Source organism: Balaenoptera borealis (genome assembly GCF_965194805.1).
Source record: "Balaenoptera borealis genome assembly, chromosome: 16".
Taxonomy (NCBI): Eukaryota; Metazoa; Chordata; class Mammalia; order Artiodactyla; family Balaenopteridae; genus Balaenoptera; species Balaenoptera borealis.
In genome coordinates, this window is record NC_138872.1 from 12,582,264 (window position 1) to 12,609,063 (window position 26,800).

Here is a 26,800-nt window from a genome sequence, read left to right on the forward strand (position 1 = left end):
AGGTTTGATGAGTTAAATCAGAGGCCGGGAAGTGGTGGCTCCCGGGGACATCTGGTCTGCAGACATGCACTGTTTAGCCTACACCCTGCTTCCCCCCGCCCCCAAACTTTAGTGAGCTATAAGTGACAAGAATTATATATATCTAAGGTGTATGACTTGATGATTTGATATATGCATACATTGTGAAATAGACACTACAAACAAGCCAATTAACATATTCATCACCTCACACAGTTACCTTATTTTTTTCCCTTTTTTTTTTTTTTTCTGATGAAAACACTTAAGATCTACACTCAGCAAATTTCAAGTGTATAGCACAGTACTGTTAACTCTGGTCACACAGTTGCACATTAGATCTCCAGAGCTTATCCATCTTGCATAACTGAAACTTCGTACCCCCGACAAACATCTCCCCATTTCCCCAGCCACCTTTCTACACTATCTCTATGAATTTGACTACTCTAGGTACACCTCATATAAATGGAATCATGCAGTATTTGTCTTTTTTGTGACTGGCTTCTTTCACTTAGCATAATGCCCTCCAGGTCCATCCATGTTGTTACAACTGGCGGGATATCCTTTTTTAAGGCTGAATAATATTTCACTGTATGTATATAACCACATTTTCTTTTTCCATCCATCTGTTGATGGGCACTTACGTTGTTTCCATATCTTGGTTATCGTGAATAATGCTGCAGTGAACATGGGAGTGTAGATTATCTCTTCAAGATCCTGATTTCCTTTCCTTTGGTTACATACTCAGAAACAGAATTGCTGGATCATAAAGTATTACTATTTTTAATTTTTTGAGGAACCTCCATACTGTTTTTTTTCCCCTCCATACTGTTTTTTTGTAACAGCTGTACCAATTTACATTCCTACCAACAGGGTACAAGGGTTCCCTTTTCTCTACATCCTCTCCAACTGTTTCTGATGAAAGTCATTCTAACAGACATGAGGTGGTATCTCATCGTGCTTTTGATTTCTATTTTCCTGGTTATTAGTGAAGTTGAGCACCTTTTTAAATGTCTGCTGACCATTTGTATGTCTTCTTCTGAGAAATGTCTATTCAGGTCCTTTACCCATTTTTCAATGGGGTTATTTGTGGTTTTTTACTCTTGTATGAGTTTCTTAGATATTTTGGATGTTAACCCCTTATCAGATATATGGTTTGCAAATATTTTCTCCCAATCCACAGGTTGCATTTTCACTCTGTTGATTGTTTCCTTTGCTGTGCCTATGCACTGCTTTCTAAAACTTTTGAATTAGCTGTGAACATTTAAAAACTGGGAGACATGTCATAAAAATCCAGATCTCGCTTCTATTTAAAAAAAAAAAAAGAAAGAATATCTGGTAACACTGGCCCCAACCAGCTAGAGCCAGGAGCAGCTGTCCCCTTTAGCCAGGGCATGAACTTGCAGACGTCCTGCTGCCTCATTCCTTGCCACTCCCAACTGTCTCTCCTCCATTGAGGTCAAGCACACATGCTTGAAAGGAACACATGCCTAGTAGCATGTCTCTGACAAGAGTGGTAAAAATTGGAGACTGACAGGGTAGGGTGTTTTAAGAACCTCAGAGAGAAAATGTTTCTCAACGCGGTGATTAAGAGTGAGGGCTCTGGAGCCAGTATGCCTGGTTCAGATCCCGCTCTACCACTTCCCAATGTGGGAACTTAAGTAACTGCCCCGAGCCTTGGTTTCCTCAGCAGTAAACAAGGATGATTACAACAGCACCTACCTCACAGGGTTTGTGAGAACTGGATAAGATAAAACACGTAAAGCGTTTAAAATGATGCCTGAAAAGAAGAGCACTCAAACGTTAATTTTTCTTAGGCCTGTGTGTTTTATATGTAGAGCGCTAATTGCGTTAAGACGTTCACGATGCCCTGGTGATAGAAGCTTTCTCGTTTCTGCCATCTGCCTGGCCCTGGAGACTAAGTCCATATTGGAATTTCCCAACTAGCCATGTTGAAAGCACTTTCAGTTAGCTAAAGCCTTCACTATCTTTCCACTCCTACAGAAAAAAGTAAAATTTCCATTTCAACATGGATCTCCCCTTTCCTTCACTGCCGTTTTTCCATTTAAACAGCATCAGGATCACCATTTTTTTGAGGGATAAGAGTGTTTAACCTATTTTCCTTGACAGGCTGGATCCATACCAGCACCCATTCAAAATTAAAACAGTCTCAGGCTAGGAAGGGGTGGGAGAGTCAGGAGGTCCAGACTCCCGCGGAAGGTTCCTGCAGAGGGGGCTGCTGCTGAGGAATCCCACTAGCGGCCCAGAAGCAGCAGGACTCCACACAGGAACCCTGGGCCGCTTCCCCTGCTCACATGACAGCCTGCAGGACTCAGAACAGGCTTTCCTGGATGGTGTAACGACCACTAAGAAGGCTGCTGTGTTTAAGTTTCAAGCCTGCTGTGAAAATGTGAGACAACCAAATCAAATCAAATCCTTGCAAAGTTCAGAGTACACTTAAAAAGCACTGGTTTTGCTGGTTTGTGGGGAAGTCCAGCGGCCACCACCTGGCCGTTACTGATTTAGGTACCAGACCCTACCTGTTTCACAGACTCTGTCCCGAAGTAAAATAAGATGGACACCTTGACTAGGTTCAGATTGGAGAAACCCTTGCTGCCACCCCCTCCCTAGCCAGCTAGACAACAACCCCCGAGGCAGGCACTGCCAGTTACCTAACTCAGATCCTTCTTCCTTTCGGAAGGGGCTGTGCCTACGTTTCCTGGCCTTCCTAGTAGAAAGGGTGGCCATGTGACCCAGTTCTAGCCAATGAGGGGCAAGCCTAAGTAACGGGGATGGCACAGGATTCCAGGAAGGCTCCTTAGAAGGGACGTGACTCGGCTAGGAGTCCTTTAGTCCATAAAAAAGAAAGAAATCTTGCCATTCGTGACAACATGGATGGACCTAGAGGGTATTATGCTAAGTGAGATAAGTCAGAAAAAGACAAATCCTTTATGTTTTCACTTACATGTGGAATATAAAAAACAAAACAAATGGACAAATATAACAAAACAGAAATAGACTCACAGATACAGAGAACAGACTAGTGGTTGCTAGAGTGGAGGGGGGTGGGGTATGGGGCAAAATAGGTGAAGGAGATTAAGAGGTACAAACTACCACTTACAAGATAAATAAGTCACAGGGATGTAATGCACAGCACAGGATACAGAGTCAATAATATTGTGATAACTGTGTACAGTTTGTCACCTCTAAAAATATCAAATCACTATGTTGTACACCTGAAACTAATATCACGTGGTAAGTCAGTTATACTTCAATTAAAAAAATAAAAATTAATCAGTCAGTCAAAGATCCTTACCCTCATGGTGCTTACATCCTAGCTAGGATAATAAATAAGTAAATTATACTGCTACATGCTAGGGAAAAAGTAGAGTGGGAGAAGGGAGACCTGGAGTTAGAAGGGGCAAGTGTGTGCATGTGGTGACAATGAAATATGACATACACCTGTTTCCTAGAAACGAGGCTTTGGTGATTGTCCAGCATCTAAGCATTTGGTAACGCGTAAGAAAACTAAAGGGAAAAACCAAGGCACAAAGCTGTTTGCTGTCACATTCTGGCCACGTACCAATACGGTTCCTCAAATGTATGAAATACATTGGACAACTTATTGTCCCAAAATAAATGTCCATTACACAGCTAATAAAAATGCTATAAACCAATGAGCTGCAAAGCCTCCCTGTAAAGCAGGCTGTGTCAAAAACAAGTCAGAAAGAAGGGGGACCTGTGGGTACATTTTGTTGTTTTGATAAAGTGTTAGCCTGAGAACTTTGTTTGTTTAAAGCTATTTTAGTTTTTTTTTTTTTGGCCAGGCGGCGCCGTGCAGCATGCGGGATCTGAGTTCCCCGACCAGGGACTGAACCCACGCCCCCTGTACCTGTAGTGGAAGCGTGGAGTCATAACCACTGGACTGCCAGGGAATTCCCCAGACCCTTTTTTTTTTTCTGGTCGACAAAAATAATAAAATTCCTAAAGCAGAGGATCTGGTATCGTTAACGTGGAAAACAGACTCACGTTATCCTACTGCACTGTTCCCATTATCTTCACGTCTGATTACCATCTGAAATATTTGTAATTTTTTTCTCTAAACTAACTCATTTTTTAAGCTGAAACTTATATGAAAGATAATAACAGCAAACACTTATAGAGCCCTAAGTGCCAGACACTGTTCTCATTAATTCTCACAAAACTGTAAGTACCAGTTGTATTCTCATTTTAAAGATGAGGAAACTGAGGCTCAGAGAGGTTAAAGATTTTGCTCAAGGTCACAGAGCTACTAAGTGGTCAGTCATGATCTGAACCCAGGCTGTGTGATGAGAACCTCCACACTGGCTGAGGGAGGATACATTTCTCTATTTTGTAGTACCTAAGAGTTGGGTTGTTTTTCCCTTAAAGAATGGGTTGCAAGGTGAAAAAAGTGAGCTAAGAAATCGGTGAACACACTGGTAACTCTGTACCTACAACAGCTATATATTAGCTGTATACATGTAAAAATGCTAAAGTCTAATGCTGGGAGTTAAAGAGTCAGAATCTTAAAAATAAACTTAAAAGAAAAGGGGAAGTGACTGCTCGTGGGTACAGGGCTGGGTGTGATAAAAATGCTCTAAAACTGTGTGGTGATTGTTGCAAAACTCTGTGACCATACTAAAAAGAACTGAACTGTACATTTTAAACGGGTGAATTTATGGAATGTGAATTGTATTTCAATCAAGCTGTTTTTTAAAAAATTGACAAGAATAGTTGGGTCATCGGAGGGGTGTGAGTGGACAAATGGGGTGAGGTCCCAAGGGAAGGCTGTTGGCCATGCCCTAAAATTCACATAAGCTAGTACGTCACAGGCTCAAAAATCTCATTTTGCGAATTTACAAAGAGCTATCTGATCCACTTCTTGGTCAGGCCGATAAGACTGACAAATTGTCGATTTATCAACTTGGGATGAAAAACTGCTGAGGGGAAAAAGATGCTCTGGTCTGTCGGTGAACTGTCATCCACACAAATTTCACTGGGAGGCACATTATCCCAAGAAGGCCCAGGAAGGGTTCCCAGTAAAGCAGGACAACGTATGTGGAGCACCCAGGTAGCGAGCCCCACGCCTGGCACAGTGACTGCCTAGCCAGGGGTGGCTGACGGCCATTCCACAGGATGGAACCCGCAGGAGAGCTGGATGTGTCCTCTGCCACAGAGGCACTGGAGCCTGGGGGCCTCGGCAGCCTGGACTCTACCCTGGGGTGCAGTGTCCCCCAGGCCGGCACCTCCCCCATCTGCCTCGCAGGCTGCCCTTCCTCCCAGGCCTCCCAGGCTCCTCAAGCGGTTCTCCTGAAGGACTCGTTCTTTCTTTAGAGTCACATCTGGAGAACTGGAAGCCCATCACTCTGTGTAAGGGTGACGGTGCACCTCCATTCTGACCTACCATTTGCAGGTTTGTGGTGTGATTTCTACAGGCAATCTGATGCCCACGTTCTTGGGAGAAGCCTCACAGGGTATATCATACTGGCAACAAAATCCACAGCAATATACTAAGTGTAAAGCATACTTTGTTAGAACAGAATTTTAAGTTAAAAAAATGTACTTACTGAATATGTGTGCTGGGCACCAGACCAGGTGTTGGGAATATAGTGGTGAACAGGGTGGCCAAGGTCTTAGACCGGGAGCAAGTGAACACAAACTCTTCAGTGATGTGGGGTAGTAATAAGTGCTATGAAGGGGACTTCCTTGGTGGGGCAGTGGTTGAGAATCCGCCTGCCAATACAGAGGACACAGGTTCGAGCCCTGGTCCAGGAAGATTCCACATGCTGCAGAGCAACTAAGCCCGTGCGCCACAACTATCGAGCCTGCGCTCTAGAGCCCGTGAGCCACAACTACTGAAGCCTATGCACCTAGAGCCTGTGCTCCGCAACAAGAGAAGCCACGACAATGAGAAGCCCATGCACCACAATGAAGAGTAGCCCTCCCTCGCCGCAACTAGAGAAAGCCCGCATACAGCAACGAAGACCCAATGCAGCACAGCAAAGGAAACCATAAACAAGATGAAAAGACAACCCTCAGAATGGGAGAAAATATTTGCAAAAGAAGCAACTGACAAAGGATTAATCTCCAAAATTTACAAGCAGCACATGCAGCTCAATATCAAAAAAACAAACAACCCAATCCAAAAATGGGCAGAAGACCTAAACAGACATTTCTCCAAAGGAGATATACAGATTGCCAACACACACATGAAAGAATGCTCAACATCATTAATCATTAGAGAAATGCAAATCAAAACTACAATGAGATATCATCCTACACCAGTCAGAACGGCCATCATCAAAAAATCTAGAAACAATAAATGCTGGAGAGGGTGTGGAGAAAAGGGAACCCTCCTGCACTGTTGGTGGGAATGTAAATTGATACAGCCACTATGGAGAACAGTATGGAGGTTCCTTAAAGAACTAAAAACAGAACTACCATACGACCCAGCAATCCCACTACTGGGCATATACCCTGAGAAAACCATAATTCAAAAAGTGTCATGTACCACAATGTTCATTGCAGCTCTGTTTACAATAGCCAGGACATGGAAGCAACCTAAGTGTCCATCAACAGATGAATGGATAAAGATGTGGCACATACATACAATGGAATATTACTCAGCCATAAAAAGAAACGAAATTGAGTTATTTGTAGTGAGATGGATGGACCTAGAGTCTGTCATACAGAGTGAAGTAAGTCAGAAAGAGAAAAACAAATACCGTATGTTAACACATATATATGGAATCTAAAAAAAAAAATGGTCATGAAGAACCTAGGGGCAAGACAGGAATAAAGACGCAGACCTACTAGAGAATGGACTTGAGGATACGGGGAGGGGGAAGGATAAGATGTGACAAAGTCAGAGAGTGGCATGGACATATATACACTACCAAATGTAAAATAGATAGCTACTGGGAAGCAGCGGCATAGCACAGGGAGATGAGCTCGGTGCTTTGTGACCGCCTAGAGGGGTGGGATAGGGAGGGTGGGAGGGAGGGAGACACAAGAGGGAAGAGACATGGGGACATATGTATACGTATAACGGATTCACTTTGTTATAAAGCAGAAACTAACACACCATTGCAAAGCAATTATACTCCAATAAAGATGTTAAAAAAAAAAAAGACCCAATGCAACCAAAAAATAAATAAAATTATATATATTTAAAAATCTGCCGCTGGACTAAAAGCAAAATAAAGTAACCTTACAAAGGATGAAAAAAAAAAGTGCTATGAGGAAAATAAAAGAGGATGATGGGACAGAGTTATGGGGAGCTTCAGAGAGAGGGATCAGTTAGAACTGAGAGACCTGAAGACAAAGCGGGGGGACAAGGAAGGGATAGTAAGTGCGAAGGCACCAAGAGCAAGCACCACACTTTCAAGAACCAGAAACACTATCGCAAACAAGGGGAAAGGAAGTAAAAGAAAGGTATAGGGAGGTGGGCAGGGCCTGGCCACACAGGGCCTTGGAAGCTGTGGGGATGGGGCAGGCATAGACTTCACTCTGAATGGGACAGGATGGGAAATTATCACAGGGGTTTAAGCGGGGGGGTGGGGGGGGGTGGTGATCTAATTCATGCTTTTAAGAGATCACTTTGGCTGCCTTGTGGAAAATGGGCTGTAGTGGAAGGACGTTCTTACAGCTCAGAGAGACTTGCTTTTACATCTGCACAGCTATGCTTACTACGGTCTGTTTAAATATTAATATTTATTGATTGAACACAGTCTGATAAAGGCTACGGTAAAAACCTGCCTGGTCCTTGCCCTGAGAGTTAATAAGGCAAAGATGATGACACATACAGAGGGTGGGCCGGGACTTCCTGAGCACCTTCCAAGACACGTGACAGTGGGACTGAGTAGCTTGCAACAGTGTTCACACGAGACACACATGCAGTTCTTTGTGGCAACTTTTTCTTTGATCCCTGCCTTGGGTAAACTGATACAGAACAACATTCCAGCAACAACACTTGGTCTGTTCCTACCTGTGCCAAGCACTGGTAAATTACAGATGAACAAAAACTGCTCAAGTATGGTCTCTCTGGTAGCAACATACCACCAACAGACGTCATTACCAATAATGGGGCAGAAGAAGATATGAGACCAATTATAAAGGCAGGTCAGACATATATACGCTACTATGTATAAAACAGATAACTAATGAGAACCTACTGTATAGCACAGGGGAGAAAAAAACACAATCTGTTTGTAGACGTATATTAAGTTAACCTTAAAAATGCGTTTCAATATACAGCAGGTGCAGAAAAATACTGTTTGATTCCACTTATACGACATACCTAGAATAGTCTAATTCATAAGAGTCAGAAAGTACACTGCTGGATGCCAGGGGCCAGGGGGTGGGGAGGGGGAATGGGGAGTCAGTGTTTAATGGGGACAGAGTTTCAGTTCAGGAAGGTGAAAATTTCGGGAGATGGATGATGGTGAGAGTGGCACAACGATGTGAAATGTACTTAGTGTCACTGAATCGTACAGTTAAATATGGTTGAAACAGTATGTTTTATATTATGTGACTTTTACCACAATAAAAAAAATTAAAAAAAAAAAAAAAGGCGGGTCAGATACTTCACTGTAGAGCCGTCAGCTAGAGCGAAGAATTATTTGGCAGAATCACTTGGGAAGAAGGTACATTCTTGAAAAATATATGAACTTAGGATCTGGTTTGTACAAATTGCCCAGAGAGAGATGCAAACATTCAGAAATACATGACAACCCAGTCCAAAATTTCATGCCTAATGTTTTACTTACTTTAAGACTATCATCAGGTGTGGAATATCTCTTTCAATTAAAAAAGCAAACACAACCAAATAGTGTACTTGGTCTCAGAAGAAGAAAACAAAGCTATCTGTTTATCTGTTTCTCTATGAATCCACCCACCCACCCACCTTCTGGCTCCTTTCACAGATGTCCATAAATAGCAACTAACTGTCCGGCAGTGGGCAAAGCACGGAGATCCTGTGGATACGTGACAGAGGAGGTCCTTGTCCTCCTCTGGGAGATAAAACAGACACTGAACAATCAACCACCCAAACGATTAACTCCTGGGAGACAAATGCTCCAAAGTGAACCCATGGCATTGAAGCTGACATCAAATAGCAGTGGCTAGATATCAATACATTCCAGGAACTATCCAAAGAAAACTGCACAACTGACAACATGATCTGCGACACCATGCCTCACTGGCTGTGGTTCGTAAGAGAAAAGTGAAAGGGAAGTCAAGGGGGAGGCCCAGAAATAGAAGAGCTGCTATCAGAGGTTTCCTGCGATGACACCAGACAACTCTTTCACCTGCCCCTCAGATACAGGATGGACAGGGAAGCGCACGGGCCGTACCTGATAGCGACGGGTTTCTCTCTCTGGGCACATCTCCATTCTCTGCGCTCACTTCTCCAGAACCACTCCTGCCATGTTCACCATTGGTTAAATCTGTCTTCTCAGGAGTTGTTGGTTTGCTGTGTGCCTGGCTCTGCTTCAAACGACTGAACTTTGGGGACACTGCTGCAGCTTGGATCACAGGGGACTGGGGTTTCGAATGGATTGGTTTTTCCAATTCTCTGGCCTCCTGCAACTGAAAGGCAACGAAAAAGGGATTCAATCTAAATGGATCCAGCGTTTTGATAAGGAACAGAAAATACGCCAGCCTGTTGCATAAAAAATTTCCAAACAGAAGGACAGAATTTAAAAAAGGAAATAAATTCCTTCAGCAAACTCAAAACAAATTCTGAATGCAAATTTCAAAACCCATGCTAGATTCTCTCTCTGCTTTTTAAAGCAAGGATAAAAACAGAGTGCAGAGCACTCAGAGGAGGAAGGGACTGATTTTAAAATGCTATGAATCTTCACCAAGCACCGAGGCCACACATGAAATAGTTCACAGCATGGGATGGTGTCCCGCCCCCCCAGCAGCTGATAACTGCTACCGCTCACCACTTGGTTTTCCATGCGGGTGAAAATGACGTTCAGCATCTGAGTAAGAGTAGCCTTGGCAGTGGTTTGATTGATGAGATTTTTGCTGGCCAAATAGATATTGTAACATGTCCTGACCGTCTGCAGGATAGTACCCTCGTGAATTTCAATGTGCGGGGACGTCACCGCAGTCAGCAGAGCCTAAAACAGAAATCCGCAATCTTCACCTTCACGAGCACCCACCTCCCATCCTCTCACAGCCAAACTTTTCTACAGGGTTTGGCTTTGTTTTCAATTTGGTTTGGTTTAAGAAGATGGCTCTGCAAACTAAACTGGATGATTAGTACCAAAAGCCAACCCTCTACTGCTCTGAGTTTAAACACAATTATTAACTCCATAGAATACAAGTTATTTAAAGTACGTAAGTTGTGTTGAATTGGGCTTTCTACCAGCTTACTTTTTAAAAAGCCAAAAATACAGACACTTCTCTCAGGAGGGAAAGTGCTCCAACTTGATCTCACCTACGCCAATCACAAAATATACATGTTTTGACGCGGGGGAGAGGGTCAGTTTCCGAGTTCCCTGGTGGGTTTTCAAGGGAGCTTCAGGAAAGGTGTGGCTAACAGGGAGCTCCCTCACAAAGCTAATACATCCAGGATTTAAGATGTGAAACACTGACCGCACCCATCCTGATCGGTTCTCTGACAAGCAGATGGGACCACCCCATGCCAAACCATTCCTGGCAGCAGAAATGGAACAGGGCGAAGGAAAGGGAGGGTAAGAGGACAGGGGCAAATTGGTGATAAAAGTATCAACAGGAGGACCTGCTGAGAAATGGCAGTCTGGGAATCCAGAATTTCCAGGGGAAAGAGCAGAGGATTTGAAGTTGGTTTAATTCACAAGCAATTTACGTAGTTATTAGCAGAACTGTTTACTTTGAAAACACACCTGGTTCCACTCTTCTTGTCTCAGTCCATGCTAATCAGTTCTGACACTTAACAAAAGATCTAAGTGATGCTTACATTTTTCCGTTCCAGCTCAGCACCTCCTGAGACAACTAACACATGGTAAATTAGAAAACCAAATTCCCAAGGGCGATGAGCTTTCTCATTTAAAATCCAGACCAGGCAGACAGACAGAAATACCTTAATTATTTGTAACTGAACTCCTTCATCGGTCTGAGGGCCTTGAAAACAATTGCAAACGGTTTCAACGATCCTGTCAATCAGCCGCTTCCCGGGGGCTCCACTGTCGGGGGCATTGCCGGTGATGTGCCCATATGCGATGAGTTTCTAAACACAGAAATCACAGACATGAGAAGTTTCTGCCAGGCCAGGGCTGAGGCCGCCCACAGCAACAAGAGGCAGGCAGTGGGCTCGGCCTTTAACTTCCGGTTCCCACAGATCCCTCTGCTCTTCTGGGTGCAGGGGGCCCAGCCACCCTGAGAGCGCAGCATCCAGCCTGACTCCCGATGGCAGAAGAGCCCACGACGGTGGAAAAGGCACGTGTAGAACAGCCCCCAGCGCACAATCACTTGAGGAAAACATGGAGCGATTAAAAACTATACATAATAGAGACAGAAAGTAGTCAGCGGCTGCCTAGACCTGGGAGGATCCCAGGGAAACAGGGAGTGACTGCTGATGAGCAAAAACGGGGCTTCTTTCTAAGGATAAAGATGGTCTCTAATTAGATTGTGGTGAGGGCTCCACAACTCTGTCAATATATGAAAGTCACTGAATTGTACACCTCAAATGGGTGAATTGTATGCATGTGAATTATATCTCAAGCTGCTAAAAAACTTTTTTTTTCTAACAGTAAGATACATAAAAAACTAATGATAACATGGTTTGCTTGAGTGCAGGAAGAACTAAGGCAGCTGTAGGCAGGGGTGGGACTAACATTTTGTAGAGCAGGCTTTCATTCTTTTAGAATGTTGAATCATGTTGGTGTATTTTCTATTCCAAAAATTAAAGTAAAAAAACTAACTGACTTCTGCACTTACGTTATCAAACTGCATGTCACCCGTGCGGCAGCCTCTTCAGATGAGAGGCTGCTTGAGCTGTGCCCTCTCGGTCAGGTGACAGATCAGTTTGGACAGGGGCCACCTGCCTGCCTGGGCCACCTCACTCCTGACCTGGATTTCATCAGGGACAATCTGAGAGCTGGAAGGGAACTCAAAGGTCAGGATGGTTTCAAAGCCTGGCTGAGATTCAGGGTCACCTGAGGGAACTCGTTACAAATACAGATTCCTGGACCTCAACACAAACTTCCTCTAACAGAACTCGTCGGGTGGAGCCCAGGAATCGGTTTTTCTCCAAGCCTTCCGGGTTATCCTGATGGCTGACCGGATAAAAATAACCACTCATCTGCTACAAGCCCTCTGGGATCCGTGAATTCTAAGGCACCCTCTGCTTCCAGTGACTTAGTAAAGACTCTGACAAATGCTGTTCTGTTCTTTATCTTTTTGGTTTCTGGACTGTCACATTCTTGATCTATCTGCCCAGAGTGACACAGCTCCTGAGGCGATCCACAGTGCCACCACCACTGCAACAGGAAGATGCACTGCCCTGCGGAGGCCAGATGCCGTTTCTCAATGGCTCTTCCCCATCATTAGCCTCGAAAGCGCCGCCATTCAATAAGCAGGAAGAAAAACAGATGGAAAGAGAGTGACTGAGAGCACAAATATGACACTGCTGGATCAAGTGACCGAGTGAGCAAGAGAGAGGCCTGCACACACTCTGCTGCTCAAGACCAACCCCAGAGAGCTCCAGACGGAGGCAGGGAGGTGCTCAAGTGTGTTTTTGAAGAACAAGTCCAGATGCCTTTTACCTCATCTGCTCTCATTGCTGCTCCCCATGCAGGCTTCCTGTGAGGGCAACACCGGCCGCCTGGTAAATAAGCTCTGGTGCTGGCCACGTGGTAAATGAGCTCTGGTTTTGGACACTGCTGACTCCTTACTCCTAATGGACTCAAGTCCATTTTGAGTACTGGGTTATGAGTGGGATGGTCTATGAGCTCCTAAAATGTGAATGCTGAAAAGCAGGCCCCACAGAACCCAACACTGATGGTGCATAGCAAAGATGGAGGTGAATTACAGATGTTTAATTCAAATATAAAAAAAGATTGGAAGTATTCGCCCCTCTATGCACTCCTTAAAGGGCATGTTACCGTTCCAATGGAAAAGGGTTTTAAGTATAATTTTACTCCCTTGTGAGGCAGGGCCGGAAGAAAGCAGAGTTCCTGCAACCTGTGGGTCTTTCTAGTTCTGCCTTCTCACCCTTCCTTGTTCCGGATGTTGTTTTGGCACTGGGGGTACAACAGTGATAAGACAGTCCTTTTTCTCACAGGGGCAGAAGCGTGCTTGGCAGGCTCACTTGAGGAAGGTGCTCTGCACAGTGAGTGAGGTAGGAAGTACTAGCAGGTGTAAGCAAAGGATGGACACGATGGGATACATTTCTAAAGGCTCTGCCCGGCTCCTGAGTACAGAACAGGTTGGAGGGCAACAGCAGTGGAAGCCGGGCACCCATGACGAGGCCACCTCAGCTGTCTAGGGGGAGACGCTGGTGGCTTGGACCATGAGGGACTGACAGAGATGGAGAGTAGAAGTTCCTGTCTTATTCCTTGCTGATGCGAAGCAGGGATGGGAAGAAGGGCGGAGGAGGCAGGCCTCTGGGCAGCTGGCTCACTGATACTTGTGTCCAAGGAGTCTGCTTGCACAGGGATGCGACTTGTCAATGTCCCTCTAGACGGGGAGGGATAAGTAAAGTGGTTGCATAACATATCATTTATCAGTCCACAGGAATGCCCTCAATTTGCATGCAGTGTTCTGGCATTAAAAACACTGTTGTAAAAAGCAAGCCATAGAAAAATCTGTACAAGTATAAATGATATATGATATCATTTCCAGCTACTACAGCTGAGTTGAAGAGTTGGAATGGAGACCATACGACCTACAAAGCCTAAATATTTAGCATGTGGTCCTCCACAGAAAAATGATATCATAAATGATATCATTTATGTTAAAAAAAAAAAGAAAGAAAAAAAAAAAGAGAGAAAATTATACACCTAAATAGGCAACTGGGTTTGGGGCTAGCAGTCCAAGGGCCTTCAGCCTTAATCTGTAAAGTTCTAAAAGAAATTTCTAACAGAGAATGTAGTCAGGTACAATTTATATTATTACAATAGATTTTAAAATGTGCATTAAAAAATTCAAAGTCTTTTAGAAATAAGAGCTAAAAGATAATGCTTGTGGGCTTCCCTGGTGGTGCAGTGGTTAAGAATCCGCCTGCCGGGCTTCCCTGGTGGCGCAGTGGTTAAGAATCTGCCTGCCAATGCAGGGGACACAGGTTCGAGCCCTGGACTGGGAAGATCCCACATGCCATGGAGCAACTAAGCCTGTGCGCCACAACTACTGAGCCTGCGCTCTAGAGCCCACGAGCCACAACTACTGAGTCCACGTGCCACAACTACTGAAGCCCGCGCGCCTAGAGCCCGTGCTCTGCAACAAGAGAAGCCACCGCAATGAGAAGCCCGCGCACCGCAACAAAGAGTAGCCCCGCTCGCCGCAACTAGAGAAAGCCTGTGCACAGCAATGAAGACCCAACACAGCCAAAAATAAATAAATTAAATAAATAAATTAATTTTTTTTAAAAAAAGATAATGCTTGTGGTACAAACCAGATGGCTCAGACCAGTGGTTTCCTACAGCCTTACGTAGAAAGAAAATATTAGAAGTCTGTTTCTATCTACTTTTTTGTCCTACCCTTTTAAAAGGTCTGTTTTTGTATTGTTTATAATGTACATAATTTAATAACAGTAGTACCTGTATATAATCTTATAATTGAAGAAATACGAATATTCTGAGAGAATATTCTCAAAAATAATTTATGTGGTTGGTATGTGCCAGAAAAACTTGAAGATCACGCACTAGTTTAGGCAAGACTGAACTAACCCTCCTTCCTCCAGTCCTGGCCTTGGGGGAGTGTGTGGCGACCAGGTGCTGAAGGAAAGGAATAAGGAGAATCTTTATCACTTGGGAGAAGTGAGAAGGGAAGGCTCTGGGCTTCTCCCTGTGGAGGGGGGAATGCTGAGCTCTGTACTCACAGCAAACCAAACCCAGAAGCACCTTTGCTACCCCATCATCTCTCCATGCTCAAAAAGGGACTCCTTAAAATGCCCAGGGCACAATGTGGATGCATCTGCAGCTGGCTTCAACCCTGCCAAAACCAACCTTTACTCCTAGACACTGGCCCTCCATTTCCAAGGCAGAAGTCACATCACCCACACTGGGAAAAGCCAGTCAGACAGGTTTGCAAGGACAAACCCCAAGAGGAAATGCATTTTTTCATTCAGTATTCCAGGGAGCACCCAGCCACTTTCTAATGTCATAAAAAGGACGATACATTTTGCATTTTGTATACTAACCAAAGAAATCTTAGTGTACCTATCACATTACAGAGAACTTCCATTCTGAAAAAGAGAGTTAACCACATGCCAAAAGCCTCAAGACAGGTACTGCACTCAAGTCGCTGAAGTACAGCAGGACGTCAATGTTTCCATCAGAAACCATACTCACATGTACACAGAGTTCCAGAAACAGATTATTTCCAGGAAAACACAGCATATTTTTAATTAAAGAGGCCAGAACTACAGGGTAATAGTTAAGAGCAGAGGTCAGCAGCCTTTTTCTGTAGAGGACCACATGCTAAATACTTAGGCTGTGCAGGTCATATGGTCTCCATTCCAACTCTTCAACTCAGCTGTAGTAGCTGGAAAGCAGCCATATAGATAATACATCAACGAAAGGCCATGGCTGGTGTTGTGGACTGAATGTTTGCGTTTCTGCAATTCCTATGTTGAAGTCCTAACCCTCAATATGATGGTATTAGGAGGTGGGGCCTTTGGGAGGTGATTAAGTTTACATGAGGCCATGAGGGTGGGGTCCTCATGATGGGATTCATGCGCTATAAGAAGAGACCAGACACCTAGCTTGCTCTGTCTGCCATGTGAGGACACAGTGAGAACTTGGCCATTTACAAATCAGGAAGACGGCTCACCAGGAACTTAATCAGCTGGTACTTTATCTTGGACTCCCCAGCCTCCAGAACTGTAGGAAATAAATGTCTCTTGTTTAAGCCACCCAGTCTGTGGTATTCTGCTATATCAGTCTGAACAGATTAAGGCAGCTATGTTCCAATAAAACTTTATTTACCAAAGCAGGCTGCAGGCCAGATTTGGCTCATGGCGTAATTTAAGGACCCCTGATTAAGAACATAGGCTTGGGGTAAACAAGTCCTAGACACCCACCCAATCCCATCACTGCCTGGCCAGGGGAACTTGGCAGGGCTGGTCATTTTATTCTCCAAGCCTCAGTTTCATTGATTCTAAAATGAGGATGAGAGTAGGAACCTCAGGTGGTTGTTGGGAAGATTAAACATGATGATGGGGATAAAGCACTTAGCACAGGGCCCAGCACAGGCTGAGTGCTCAATACACTGGCATTGTTTAGGACATCAATAATGTTAACTATCAGCACCAGCTTCCAAACTAAACCTTAACATGAGGACAAAACAGCTAATTATGCCAAATTTCCTCTGAAAATGTTCACAGCAACAAATATTTTAGGATAGAAGTAGGATTTGAGCCTGCCACTTTAAAATTCTTGGCTCATTACATGTTCCACATAGGACAATTTGTACAGAATTATACTGAATGAGAAAATGGCTTTTCATTTGGAAGAGCTGCTTCTGTGAAGAAACTCTCATCAATTTTCAAGCATAGATATATCAAACAAGAGAAATTAATAGAGTAAATATTAGACCAGAGATGCCAAAAATGTGGCATGCCCACCGCCACTCGGCAGTCCTGTTCCTCAGCAGACATAACCAATCAATCATGGCACTTTCTCAAGAAACCCAGACGAGGTTCCAGGTATTTTTTCAACACAGCTTCCAAGCAATATAGTATAGAACCTATTCACTATTCCTGTTCTAGAAAGTACTGGTAAATTGTGGCTCTCTCCACTGTATTTTTTAAAATTTATCAAGCTCTTTTCATTGCTGTAGGTTGCCCACTGGGGTTAAAAACAAATGTTTCTGAGGTAACCGGAAGCTTCATGAGTAGATCTTAGGAAAAATACAAGAATGCTGGACTGGGAATTAAGAAGCCCAAGTTGTAGGGCTTCCCTGGTGGCGCTGTGGTTAAGAATCCGCCTGCCAATGCAGGGGACACGGGTTCGAGCCCCGGTCCGGGAGGATCCCACATGCCGCGGAGCAACTAAGCCCGTGCGCCACAGCTACTGAGCCTGCGCTCTAGAGCCCGCGAGACACAACTACTGAGCTCAAGTGCCACAACTACTGAAGCCCATGCGCCTAGAGCCAGTGCTCCGCAACAAGAGAAGCCACCGCAATGAGAAGCCCGCGCACCGCAATGAAGAGTAGCCCCCGCTCGCCGCAACTAGAGAAAGCCTGCACACGGCAACGAAGACCCAACACAGCCAAAAATAAATAAATAAAATAAATAAATTTAAAAAAAAAAGAAGCCCAAGTTGTAGTCCTGTTTCTGTCCCTCACTATCTGCACGTCGTTGGACAAGTCACCCTAACCTCTCCACTGCTGCTTTTTCACCAGTAAAAAGTAACTTATAATAAGGTTACTTATGGCCCTAAGTACAGTCGATCCTCATTATTCACAGGTTTGTACTTGTGAATGTGCCCGCTCACTAAAATTTGAAAGTCCCCAATCAATATTTGGGACGCTTTTGTGGTCACTTACAGACACCTGCAGCGCAGTGAAAAATGTGAATCACTTGATGCACAAGTTCCTGGCTAAGGTCAAACAAGGAGACGTTCTACCTTCTTGTTTCACCTCTCATATCGTAAACAGTGTCTTTCTTGTGATCTATTTATTGCCATGGTTTTCACATTTTTGTCCTTTTCGTTGGTGATTTCGCCATTTAAAATGGCCCCCACGCACAGTGCTAAGCGCTGTCTAGTGCTGTCTCTGTAGGATGTGCCCTACAGAGAAATGACGTGTGATCAGCTTTGTTCAGGCATGTGTCATAGTGCTGTTGACCATAAGTTCAATGCTAACAAATCAACAATATATATTAAATAAGGTGTCTTTAAACAGAAACACACAAAGAATAAAGTTATGTATTGATCAGCTGATGAACACGTGACCAGAGAGGCTCACAGGAACCTAGCCCTGTATTCCCTCCAGGAACAATGCTTCAGGATTTGCTAATTCCGTGTTCACAGCAACTTTATAGACCATCACCACAAATAATGAGAGTTGATAATATCTATTTCTCTACTTGGCATTATGAATATTAATGCCATCCATAAAGAAGTAGCATTAAATATCTTATGTACCCGCATATGTACCAAATATTCCAATCAGTGCTAAAGGTTTCATTTAGGAAAACATACATAAGAGAGATCAACAAAATACTTCGAGAGAAACAAATTCTTTTTTAGGTAAAGAGGTCAGACCTCTCGTTCTTCCCTCCCTCACAAGACCTCCATAAAGAATGAGCTGAAATGCTCCTTTCTCCATCACCTCCGGAAGCATTCTGAGTACCAGGGGGTCACGGGCACAGCTCGTGTGTAAAGGACTACCTGTGGCTTGAGATAACATCCTTTATACCACCAAGTTGAAACATGGTACCTGCAAGCAGTCGAGGGATGTGCTGACCACTCGTGGGGACTTGGACTGGCAAGCCAGCTCGAATGGAAGGAAATACTTGTCAGCTTCAATGAAGTTTGCCTTTGGTGGTGCGGTAGCACCAAGCCTAGGACAAAAGCAGGAGAGGGCCGGAGAGGGGAAATGAAAAAAAAAAAAAAAAAAAAAAAAAAAGAGCTTGCTTTTCCTACCCCCCACTCTAACTTCCCATCCCACTTGCAACCATTTAATTAAAAGTGCCTGCAAACTGCATCTGTGGGGCTAGACAATGAAAAGTTTAAACACATGCATTAGGAAAAAACACCAAGGGGCCACAGGCAGAGAACAAGGTCTCTGATGAGCAAGCTGTATCGTCAGCGGCCTGGACTGAATCCTGGCACCTGCCACGTCAGAGCTGTATTTCTGAAATGGGACTCACTGGCTTCATTACTATGAAGATGAGGAGCAGCCCCTTAACAGAACAAGCTGCCCTCCTGCCTGAGGAAGCATGACATACAAGAGACAAGGGCTTTGCCTCTTCTGTCAAGAGAAGGCACAACAGCATTAACTTGACCTTCCTTATCCTTTCCTCCAAATATGCAGTTGTTGAGGCAGTAACCTGTTAACTTGGTATCAGTTCAGACACATACAGAGTCTTGCCATGTGCCCAGCGCTGTGCTAGGAGAGTGTGTGCCACCCTTGAGGATCAGAAATATGGGAAAACATGCAGAGAAAGGGGTTCCCATGGCCACCACCTACTACTCCCTTCATACTGCACTTCAGCAAGGAGAACGTGCCCAGGCTTACCTTTGCTTTTCTATTTCTGCTTTAATTTCATCTGGTGGGGAAGAAAGAAAGGCATGTTAGGAGCATGCAATATGTATATTAAAAAAAACAAATATAACAAAATATTGAAAGCTATCTAAGTAGGGGGATGATGATCTTTTTCTCTTTTCCACATTTTCTGTAAGTATATATACTTTTTCTTTAGCACTTAAAAAAATTGTGGTAAGTATGCGGAACACAAAATTTACCACATTAACTATTTTTAAGTGTACAGTTCGGTGGCATTAAGTACATTTATACTGTGCTAAGGCATATATAATTTTCATGAATTAAAGTTAATTTATAAACCTTTACCATGGAGGGTACAACAACTACATGGTTACGGTTATGGATATAGTGCCAATACTCAGAAGTCACAGTCTCAAAGAGATCATCTTATTTCCAGGAAAACAAGATTTTGTGCCATTGAGACAAGAACATCCTATCTAAACACGCCAGATTCCCCCACAGCCACTTAGTCGAATGCATTCCTACGTGTCAGGCTTGGCAGGCTCACGGTATTATCAAAGCAGGCCAGTGAAACAGGTCTACCTGAATGCCATGTATTCAGATAACCTCCAAAAGGCCAGCCTTCTTCACACAATCTCTTGAAAGCCAGTGGTCTGGATATGGCATTAGTTATCCTAGCAACCCCAGAACACAGTTCTGGAAGTGACAAGTTTCCTTTTCCTGGACAACTCTATTCTAGACTGACCTTTAGGAAGTGAAAACCGAGTAACTGGACTCACTAGAGGTGGCAATTTTAACCTTCAAGCCGCTCTTTCAAGGTCCTCTTACTACACACATAAGAAAACAGAAGAGGAACACCAGATGGCTAATATCAAACATTTCGCTCATGGACCATAAGGCCTGTGACACACAGGGTCTGCTAAAGAGAGCTCTGTGGCAAGGTTCCCGCTCCTCTGGGACAAGAATCCACTCAGGAAGTAGCTCTGGCCTCCTCTAGCTGAGGCCCCAGGCTGTGGGAGTGGCCCGGGAAATCCTGCCCAGGAGGCTGGTGGCCAAGCTTTCAGCTTGCAGAAATCAACATGCATAATGTCAACACTCTGCTTGGTGGTAATATCATCTGTCGCTGTGTGACGTGTCAGAGGGGCACTGATGCCGGAACTCAAATGCAAGGGTTCTTTCCAGTCATGGTTACCTTGTTAGAGTTAAGTTTAGATGTTAAGTGTATCTGAAGCAATTAGGCCTTTGTTAGAGTCTGGGCTGACCTCTGAGCTCTAAAATAGTCTGTTCTAGAATGCCACTGGTGCCAACCCACCAGTCGACAAATCACCAGGACTGCTACTTACTCACTGAGGCACTAAGGGTAATCAAACCAAAGACCTATGGAGGCCAGGCAGGAAACCTCCTGGAGACACGGGGGGGTATAAGACATGAGGGGCAGGGAGGACCCCCTCCCCACCCAACAGGGCATGGAGTGCAGCAGAGTCTCAGTCCCAGCTGACTGAGCCCAGAGGTGCCCGTTGTTCTGATTTTTCCAGAAGTCAAAATCTGGATTTGAAGTGACAACTCCAACTGTAATTCGAAGTAATTTCAACTGTTTAAAAAAATTATGCTCAGGGACTTCCCTGGCAATCCAGTGGTTAAGACTCCACGCTTCCACTGCAGGGGGTGCTGGTTCCATTCCTGGTCAGGGAACTAAGATCCTGCAAGCCTCGAGGCATGGCCAAAAAAAAAAAAAAAAAATTATGCTCAAATGCAACTGGTTTGCAGGCTGCCCTGACCTTAGACTACCAGTTTGCAACCTTTGCCTTAAGGGACAGGGAAGAATGGAGGAGAAAGTAATTCACTGGCCACAGAAAGCTAACTGCAGGGGATACAGAACTACGACCAGCACGGGGAAAACAAAACATCCTCGTTCTGTGCAAGCAAAACATCGCCCGGCCAAAGAACAAAGAGCAACTACGGAGCCAGAGCACCAGGGCTCGAGGCCAAACTCTGCGCTATCTTACAGATGAAGAGACAAGATCCAGAGAGGTTACAAGCTAGTGAGAGGCGGAGCTGCGACTTGAACCCAGAAAATTAGGCTCCCAAGCCTGTGTTCGTAACCTCTTGGGTAACTTGGCTCTCAAATAAGCATGTCGAATTACTCCATAACCTACAAATGCGAAACAATATAAACACTGGTTTTGCATCATTAATTCAAAGCGTGAATGCTGCGACCATAGCTGGAAGGCTTGGTGTTCATACTGCTCCGTGAGCCTCATCCGGCCTCGGGGAGCCCATTTACAATCCAGGCTCTGGAATCCCCCCACCTCTTTTCCTGGCCTGATGGGACAGGACCACAGGAAGGTGCACCCTGGTTTCCCGATGGGAATGAACAAGGGCCAGTGTGACTTGAGCAGGGCAGGGCACAGCCCTCCACAGTGAGCAGTACCTACTGCAGAAGACCAAGAAACTGCGATCTTCACAAAACACGTGATCACAGATTTCCTTTAGTCTTCTTAATCTATACTTAAGTATTCCCACAAGTATGAGGAATTGTTGCACTCTCTAGAACATTCTTTGTTAGAGAAAAACAATTTGAAAAATCCTCTCCACAAGGCCCAGTAGGGGTCCAGATGATGAGAAGCCCCTGGAGGGCAGTGGGGGAGGGGCCTGAGCAGACCTATGTTTGGACAGATCCCTCTGGCTGCCGTTTTGAGTATAAAGAGGAGGGTGGACAGCACAGAAGCAGCGAAGCCAATCAAGAGGCTGCTGCTAATAACCCAGGCAAGCAGCAGTGGGGGCTGGGGCCAGGGCGGGGGCAGAGAAGGATGAGCATGAGCCACAGGAAAGCTGGAGATGGCCTGAGGGTAGTAGTTCCATAGAGCCTGACCCAACAGTTGGCTTCTAGATATATTTGGATAATACAATATTTTTTTCCATTGAAAAGAGGCAGGGGACTTCCCTGGCGGTCCAGTGGTTGAGACTCCGTGCTCCCACTGTGGGGGGCACAGGCTCGATCCCTGGTTAGGGAACTATGATCCCATATCCCACATGCTGCATGCAGCGTGGCCAAAAAGAAAAAAAAAAAAAAAAAAAAAGAGGCAAGGAAAAAAAAAAAAAAACAGGGAAAAGGTATGTGGCATGGGGTCCCACAGAACACTTGACACAGCCTGGTGTGGTGAAAGACAAGAAATGGGTTGGAAGTTCCAAACGAAGATGGACATCTATTCGCTGAATGACGCCAGGTGGGTTATTAAACCTCCCTGAATCTTGACGTCCTACTCTAAAAAAAATGAGGATGATAAAAAGCAGCCCCATATGCTCCAGAGACTGTAACTAGGCAGTTGGGTGTAGGTAATTCTTTGGACAAACCGGAAGTATTGATGGCTAAGGCAGTGTCAGGCATACACAGGTGGTCAATAAATGTCTGTTCTCTTGCTCTTATCTTAAAACAGCAGTCAGTAATAGTGCAAAATCTCTAGTGCCATCGGTGGAACGACGGAAAGCCAAGGGAAAGAAGAAAATCAGTGGAACACAAATCATCATAATAACTGCTGACATTCGCTAGGGGCAGGTGCCCATTTGGTCCTCCTTACAACTCAGGAAGACAAGAGACTCATCTCCTAACCATATACAGGTGAGGAATCTGGACACAGAGAGGTGAAGTCACCTGCCCACAGTCACAGTCAGGAAGTGCCACTACAGGATTCACACCCAGGCTGTCTGCTCCAGAGCCAAAGAGGAGGAGGATGGGTGAAGGAGGAGGAGCAGATGGTGGGGCACACCTGCTCCAGTTTATTGCCCTGCCTTTTAACAGGCACTGCTCTCCCAACAGCCAACTGGACAATTAGCAGCAATAAATGAGCAGGCTGGAAAGGAGCGAGACCTGAGTGGGGTGGGGCAGCTGCAGCTGAAAAGCCACGCTGGCTTCCTGGGAAATCCTTCCTGGGAAATCCTTCCTGGGCATCGCTGTCAGTTAGGAACCTCAGGTCACACCTCCCCATTCATCAATGACTTTGGCACCAGCTCACATTCTCTGCTCCACTCCCAAGCTAAGTCCAGCAATGACCACAACCAAGCTCAACAACGCCATCTCTGGTCAACCCCCCAAAGCCCCACGACATCCCTTGGAACCTTCACCTCCCCTCACACATCTGACCTGCACACCCCTCTCTACTATGCAAACCAGCACTACCCTCAGTTCCTCCTCCACCCCAGTCAGCCTGGTGTGGCTGGCCACACTCTGAATCTTGTCCCTGTTTGGAACTGTGCTACTTCTAGCTGCTGCCTGTTCTCCGCCCACAACCTCCTTTCCTTCCAGACGACCTACTAACTGCTCCCAGTAGGACCCTTCTTTGGCCTGTCAGACCTGACAAGGCCAAGAACTTGTCAGCTTTCCCCTTTTTTCATTTTCCAGGATGGATCCCATTACAGGATTGTTATCTGAATGACAGCCAAACAATAGGCTTGACTCTCTCTGACCTTTAGTCTTAACTTCTGGCAAAATCCCAAACTTAGATTATACGACCCTCTCCTCTGACCTTTCTCCACCTAACGACCAGACCTCTGACTACAGGGCAAGTTGGTAGGTCTATAAAGGCCCTAATCACCAACCACAATGGAACCCTAAATACTGCCAGTTAAGCTCACCACCTCCAACTCTCCACAAGGACTACTGCACATTTCTCTACTCTCTTCAAATACCCCATCTCTCCCTCCTAGTCATCACCATTCATCTTTACTCACAACCGATGGAGCAGCCTATTTCATGCAGAAATTAGAAGCCAACACGAGGAGACTCCCTCAACTTCCTGTTAGCCAATCTACAAACTCACCTACTTCTGTACCCAGCCTGCACTCTCTCCTGCTAGAAAACAATGTCAAGCCCCTCCAACTCTGCCGTCTCCCATCCCTACTGCCTTCTGAGGAACTACCTAGAATCTGATCACTTCTCACATGCTGGACCACCCCCATCACCCCAGACCAAGCCACCATCATCTCCCACCTAGACTAAGAACCTCTTTCTTTTTTTTTTTTTTAAATTTTTAATTTATTATTTATTTATTTATTTATTTATTTTTGGCTGTGTTGGGTCTTCGTTTCTGTGCGAGGGCTTTCTCCAGTTGTGGCGAGTGGGGGCCACTCTTCATCGCGGTGCGCGGGCCTCTCACTATCGCGGCCTCTCTTGTTGCGGAGCACAGGCTCCAGACGCGCAGGCTCAGCAATTGTGGCTCACGGGCCTAGTTGCTCCGCGGCATGTGGGATCCTCCCAGACCAGGGCTCGAACCCGTGTCCCCTGCATTGGCAGGCAGACTCTCAACCACTGCGCCACCAGGGAAGCCCAAGAGCCTCTTTCTTAACTGGTCTCACAGCTTCAGCTCTCACCCTTCCTCCCGGCCCACATCTTTGTCTACACAGCAGCCAGAGGGATTCCCTTAAAAAATAAATCAGATTACATCTGCTCAGAATAGATTACCCATAACCATCATAATGTAAATCTGATTAACATCTGCTCCTTTGCGCAAAACTCCACTGGCTTCTCATCTCACAGAGTAAAAACTCACAATCTTGCCCTTGGCCTCCAAGCCTCTAAAACATCCGGCCCCCTGCTATCCCTCTGATCTCACCTCCTACCACCCTGCCCCCAGCTTACTTGTTGCCTGTCCTGTTCAGGGCCTTTGCACTTGCTCTTCCTGCCACCTGGAATGCCCTCCCTCCCCCAGATATCCACAAGGCTCACCCTTCCCTTCCTTCAGATGACTGTTCAAATGTCACCTCTTCAGAGAGGCCTTCCCTCGCCACTTAAAACTGCCCTCCTTGTGATTCTGGACCACCTTACCTGCTTTATTTTTTCACTTTACACCGATTTTTCCTAGTCTTTCATCACAGCATTTACCACCCTTGACATACTTTGTATCAGTTCACTTATTCTCCATCTTCCCCAGTAGAATATAAACTCTGTGATAACAGAGACTTCCATCTGTTTTGTTCATTGCTGAATCCCCATTATCTAGGAATTCCTAGACACAGAGCAGGCACTCAATATTTGCTGAATGAATAAACTGTCCTTTCTCTTTCTTGCATTATTTAACCTCTCCCTTAACTGGCTCCCTTCCCAATGACATTTAAACAAGTTCAAGCCTCTTCTACCTTTAAACAAAGAAAAATATAAAACCAAAAACTCCCACGATCCACATCTCCATCCTCTCCTTCACACCCCCAGGCAAAGCCCTGGAAAGACTTGTGTCTGTTTCCTCACCTCCCATGCATGCCCCAACCCATTCCAGTCTGGTTTTCACCTTCACTGCATCAGCAAAACAGCTCAAGCTAAGGTCACCCATGACCCGCATGTCTCTAAATCTGATGGGTAATTTTCCAGTTGACATCTGACCTGACCTCCTTGCAGCATTTGACCCTACTGACCTCCCCCTCCTTGAAATTTTCTCGACTTCCGGCTTCATAAGCACCCGTTCTCATCTGCCCTCTGCTTCTTGTCCCATCTCTTCTCCATTTCCTTGGTAGACTCAGCCTTCTCTGCCCAGCCAGGCAAGCCAGGGTTCCTCGGGCCCAGGCTCTCCTGCCTCTCCTTTTCTGTACACTCTCCCCTACAGGCCTTCACAGCCTCAACTGCACCTTCAATTCCCACCTGGGCTCGGATGACCCTCAAATCTTGATTTCCGGCGCCGGCCTGCCTTATGAACACGAGGCTCGTACATCCATCCACTTCCTATTCCACCTGTCCAACTGGATGCTCAAAGGCAGGTGAAACTCAACACATCCAAGTCCCAACTCAGATCAAGCTCCTCCACCCACCTCTCCCTAGATGGTCTTCCCACTCCCATCTAAAAGAACTGCACCACTATCCATCCAGTTGGGTGAGTCAGAAACTTAAGAGTCAGCTTTACTGATCCACTTTCTCGTGTTCTTACCCAATCCATCACCAGGTTTTCTTAGTTTTTCCTTCTAAACAAGTGGGGAATACATTCACTTTGCTCTGTTACTACTGTCACTACTCTAAGTCCAGGCCACCAGCATCTCTCCCCTGGATGATGGTAACTGCCACCTCACTGGTCCCTGGGCAATCCCTCTGGTTTTCCTCGAAGATGTTCTGAACACAATGGCTCAAGTGATCTTTCCAAAATACAAACCTGTTTATCCCATCACCTTCTTCCCTGTTTAGAACTCTGCAGTGTTATCTCACTGCTTTTGGTCTAAAAATCAAACTCCTCAACATAACCTCCAAGGTCTTGCATGGTAGGACCCTGGACTACCTCTCCCACCTTATCCCCCAAACCTCTCCCCTTTCATTTGCCATGCTCCAACCACACAGTGGCTTCTTTTAGTTTCTTTTTAAAAAATTATTATTAAAGCTTTTTAAAATTTTTGAGGTAACTATAGATTC

At 45.2% G+C, this 26,800-nt stretch overlaps 1 protein-coding gene across 4 annotated transcripts in view; it reads right to left on the reverse strand.

Annotated features, from left to right (window-relative positions):
- ARFGEF2 (ARF guanine nucleotide exchange factor 2) overlaps positions 1-26,800 on the reverse strand; it is a 100,904-nt gene that overhangs the window by 66,039 nt on the left and 8,065 nt on the right. For all 4 annotated transcript variants that reach the window (XM_082362785.1, XM_082362784.1, XM_082362786.1 and 1 more), the window contains exons 2-6: positions 19,429-19,459; positions 18,628-18,751; positions 11,108-11,254; positions 9,984-10,163; positions 9,390-9,624 (exon numbers count right to left, since the gene is read on the reverse strand). In XM_082362785.1, the coding sequence (XP_082218911.1) occupies positions 9,390-9,624; positions 9,984-10,163; positions 11,108-11,254; positions 18,628-18,751; positions 19,429-19,459 (717 nt within the window). The remainder of the gene's footprint in view (positions 1-9,389; positions 9,625-9,983; positions 10,164-11,107; positions 11,255-18,627; positions 18,752-19,428; positions 19,460-26,800) is intronic.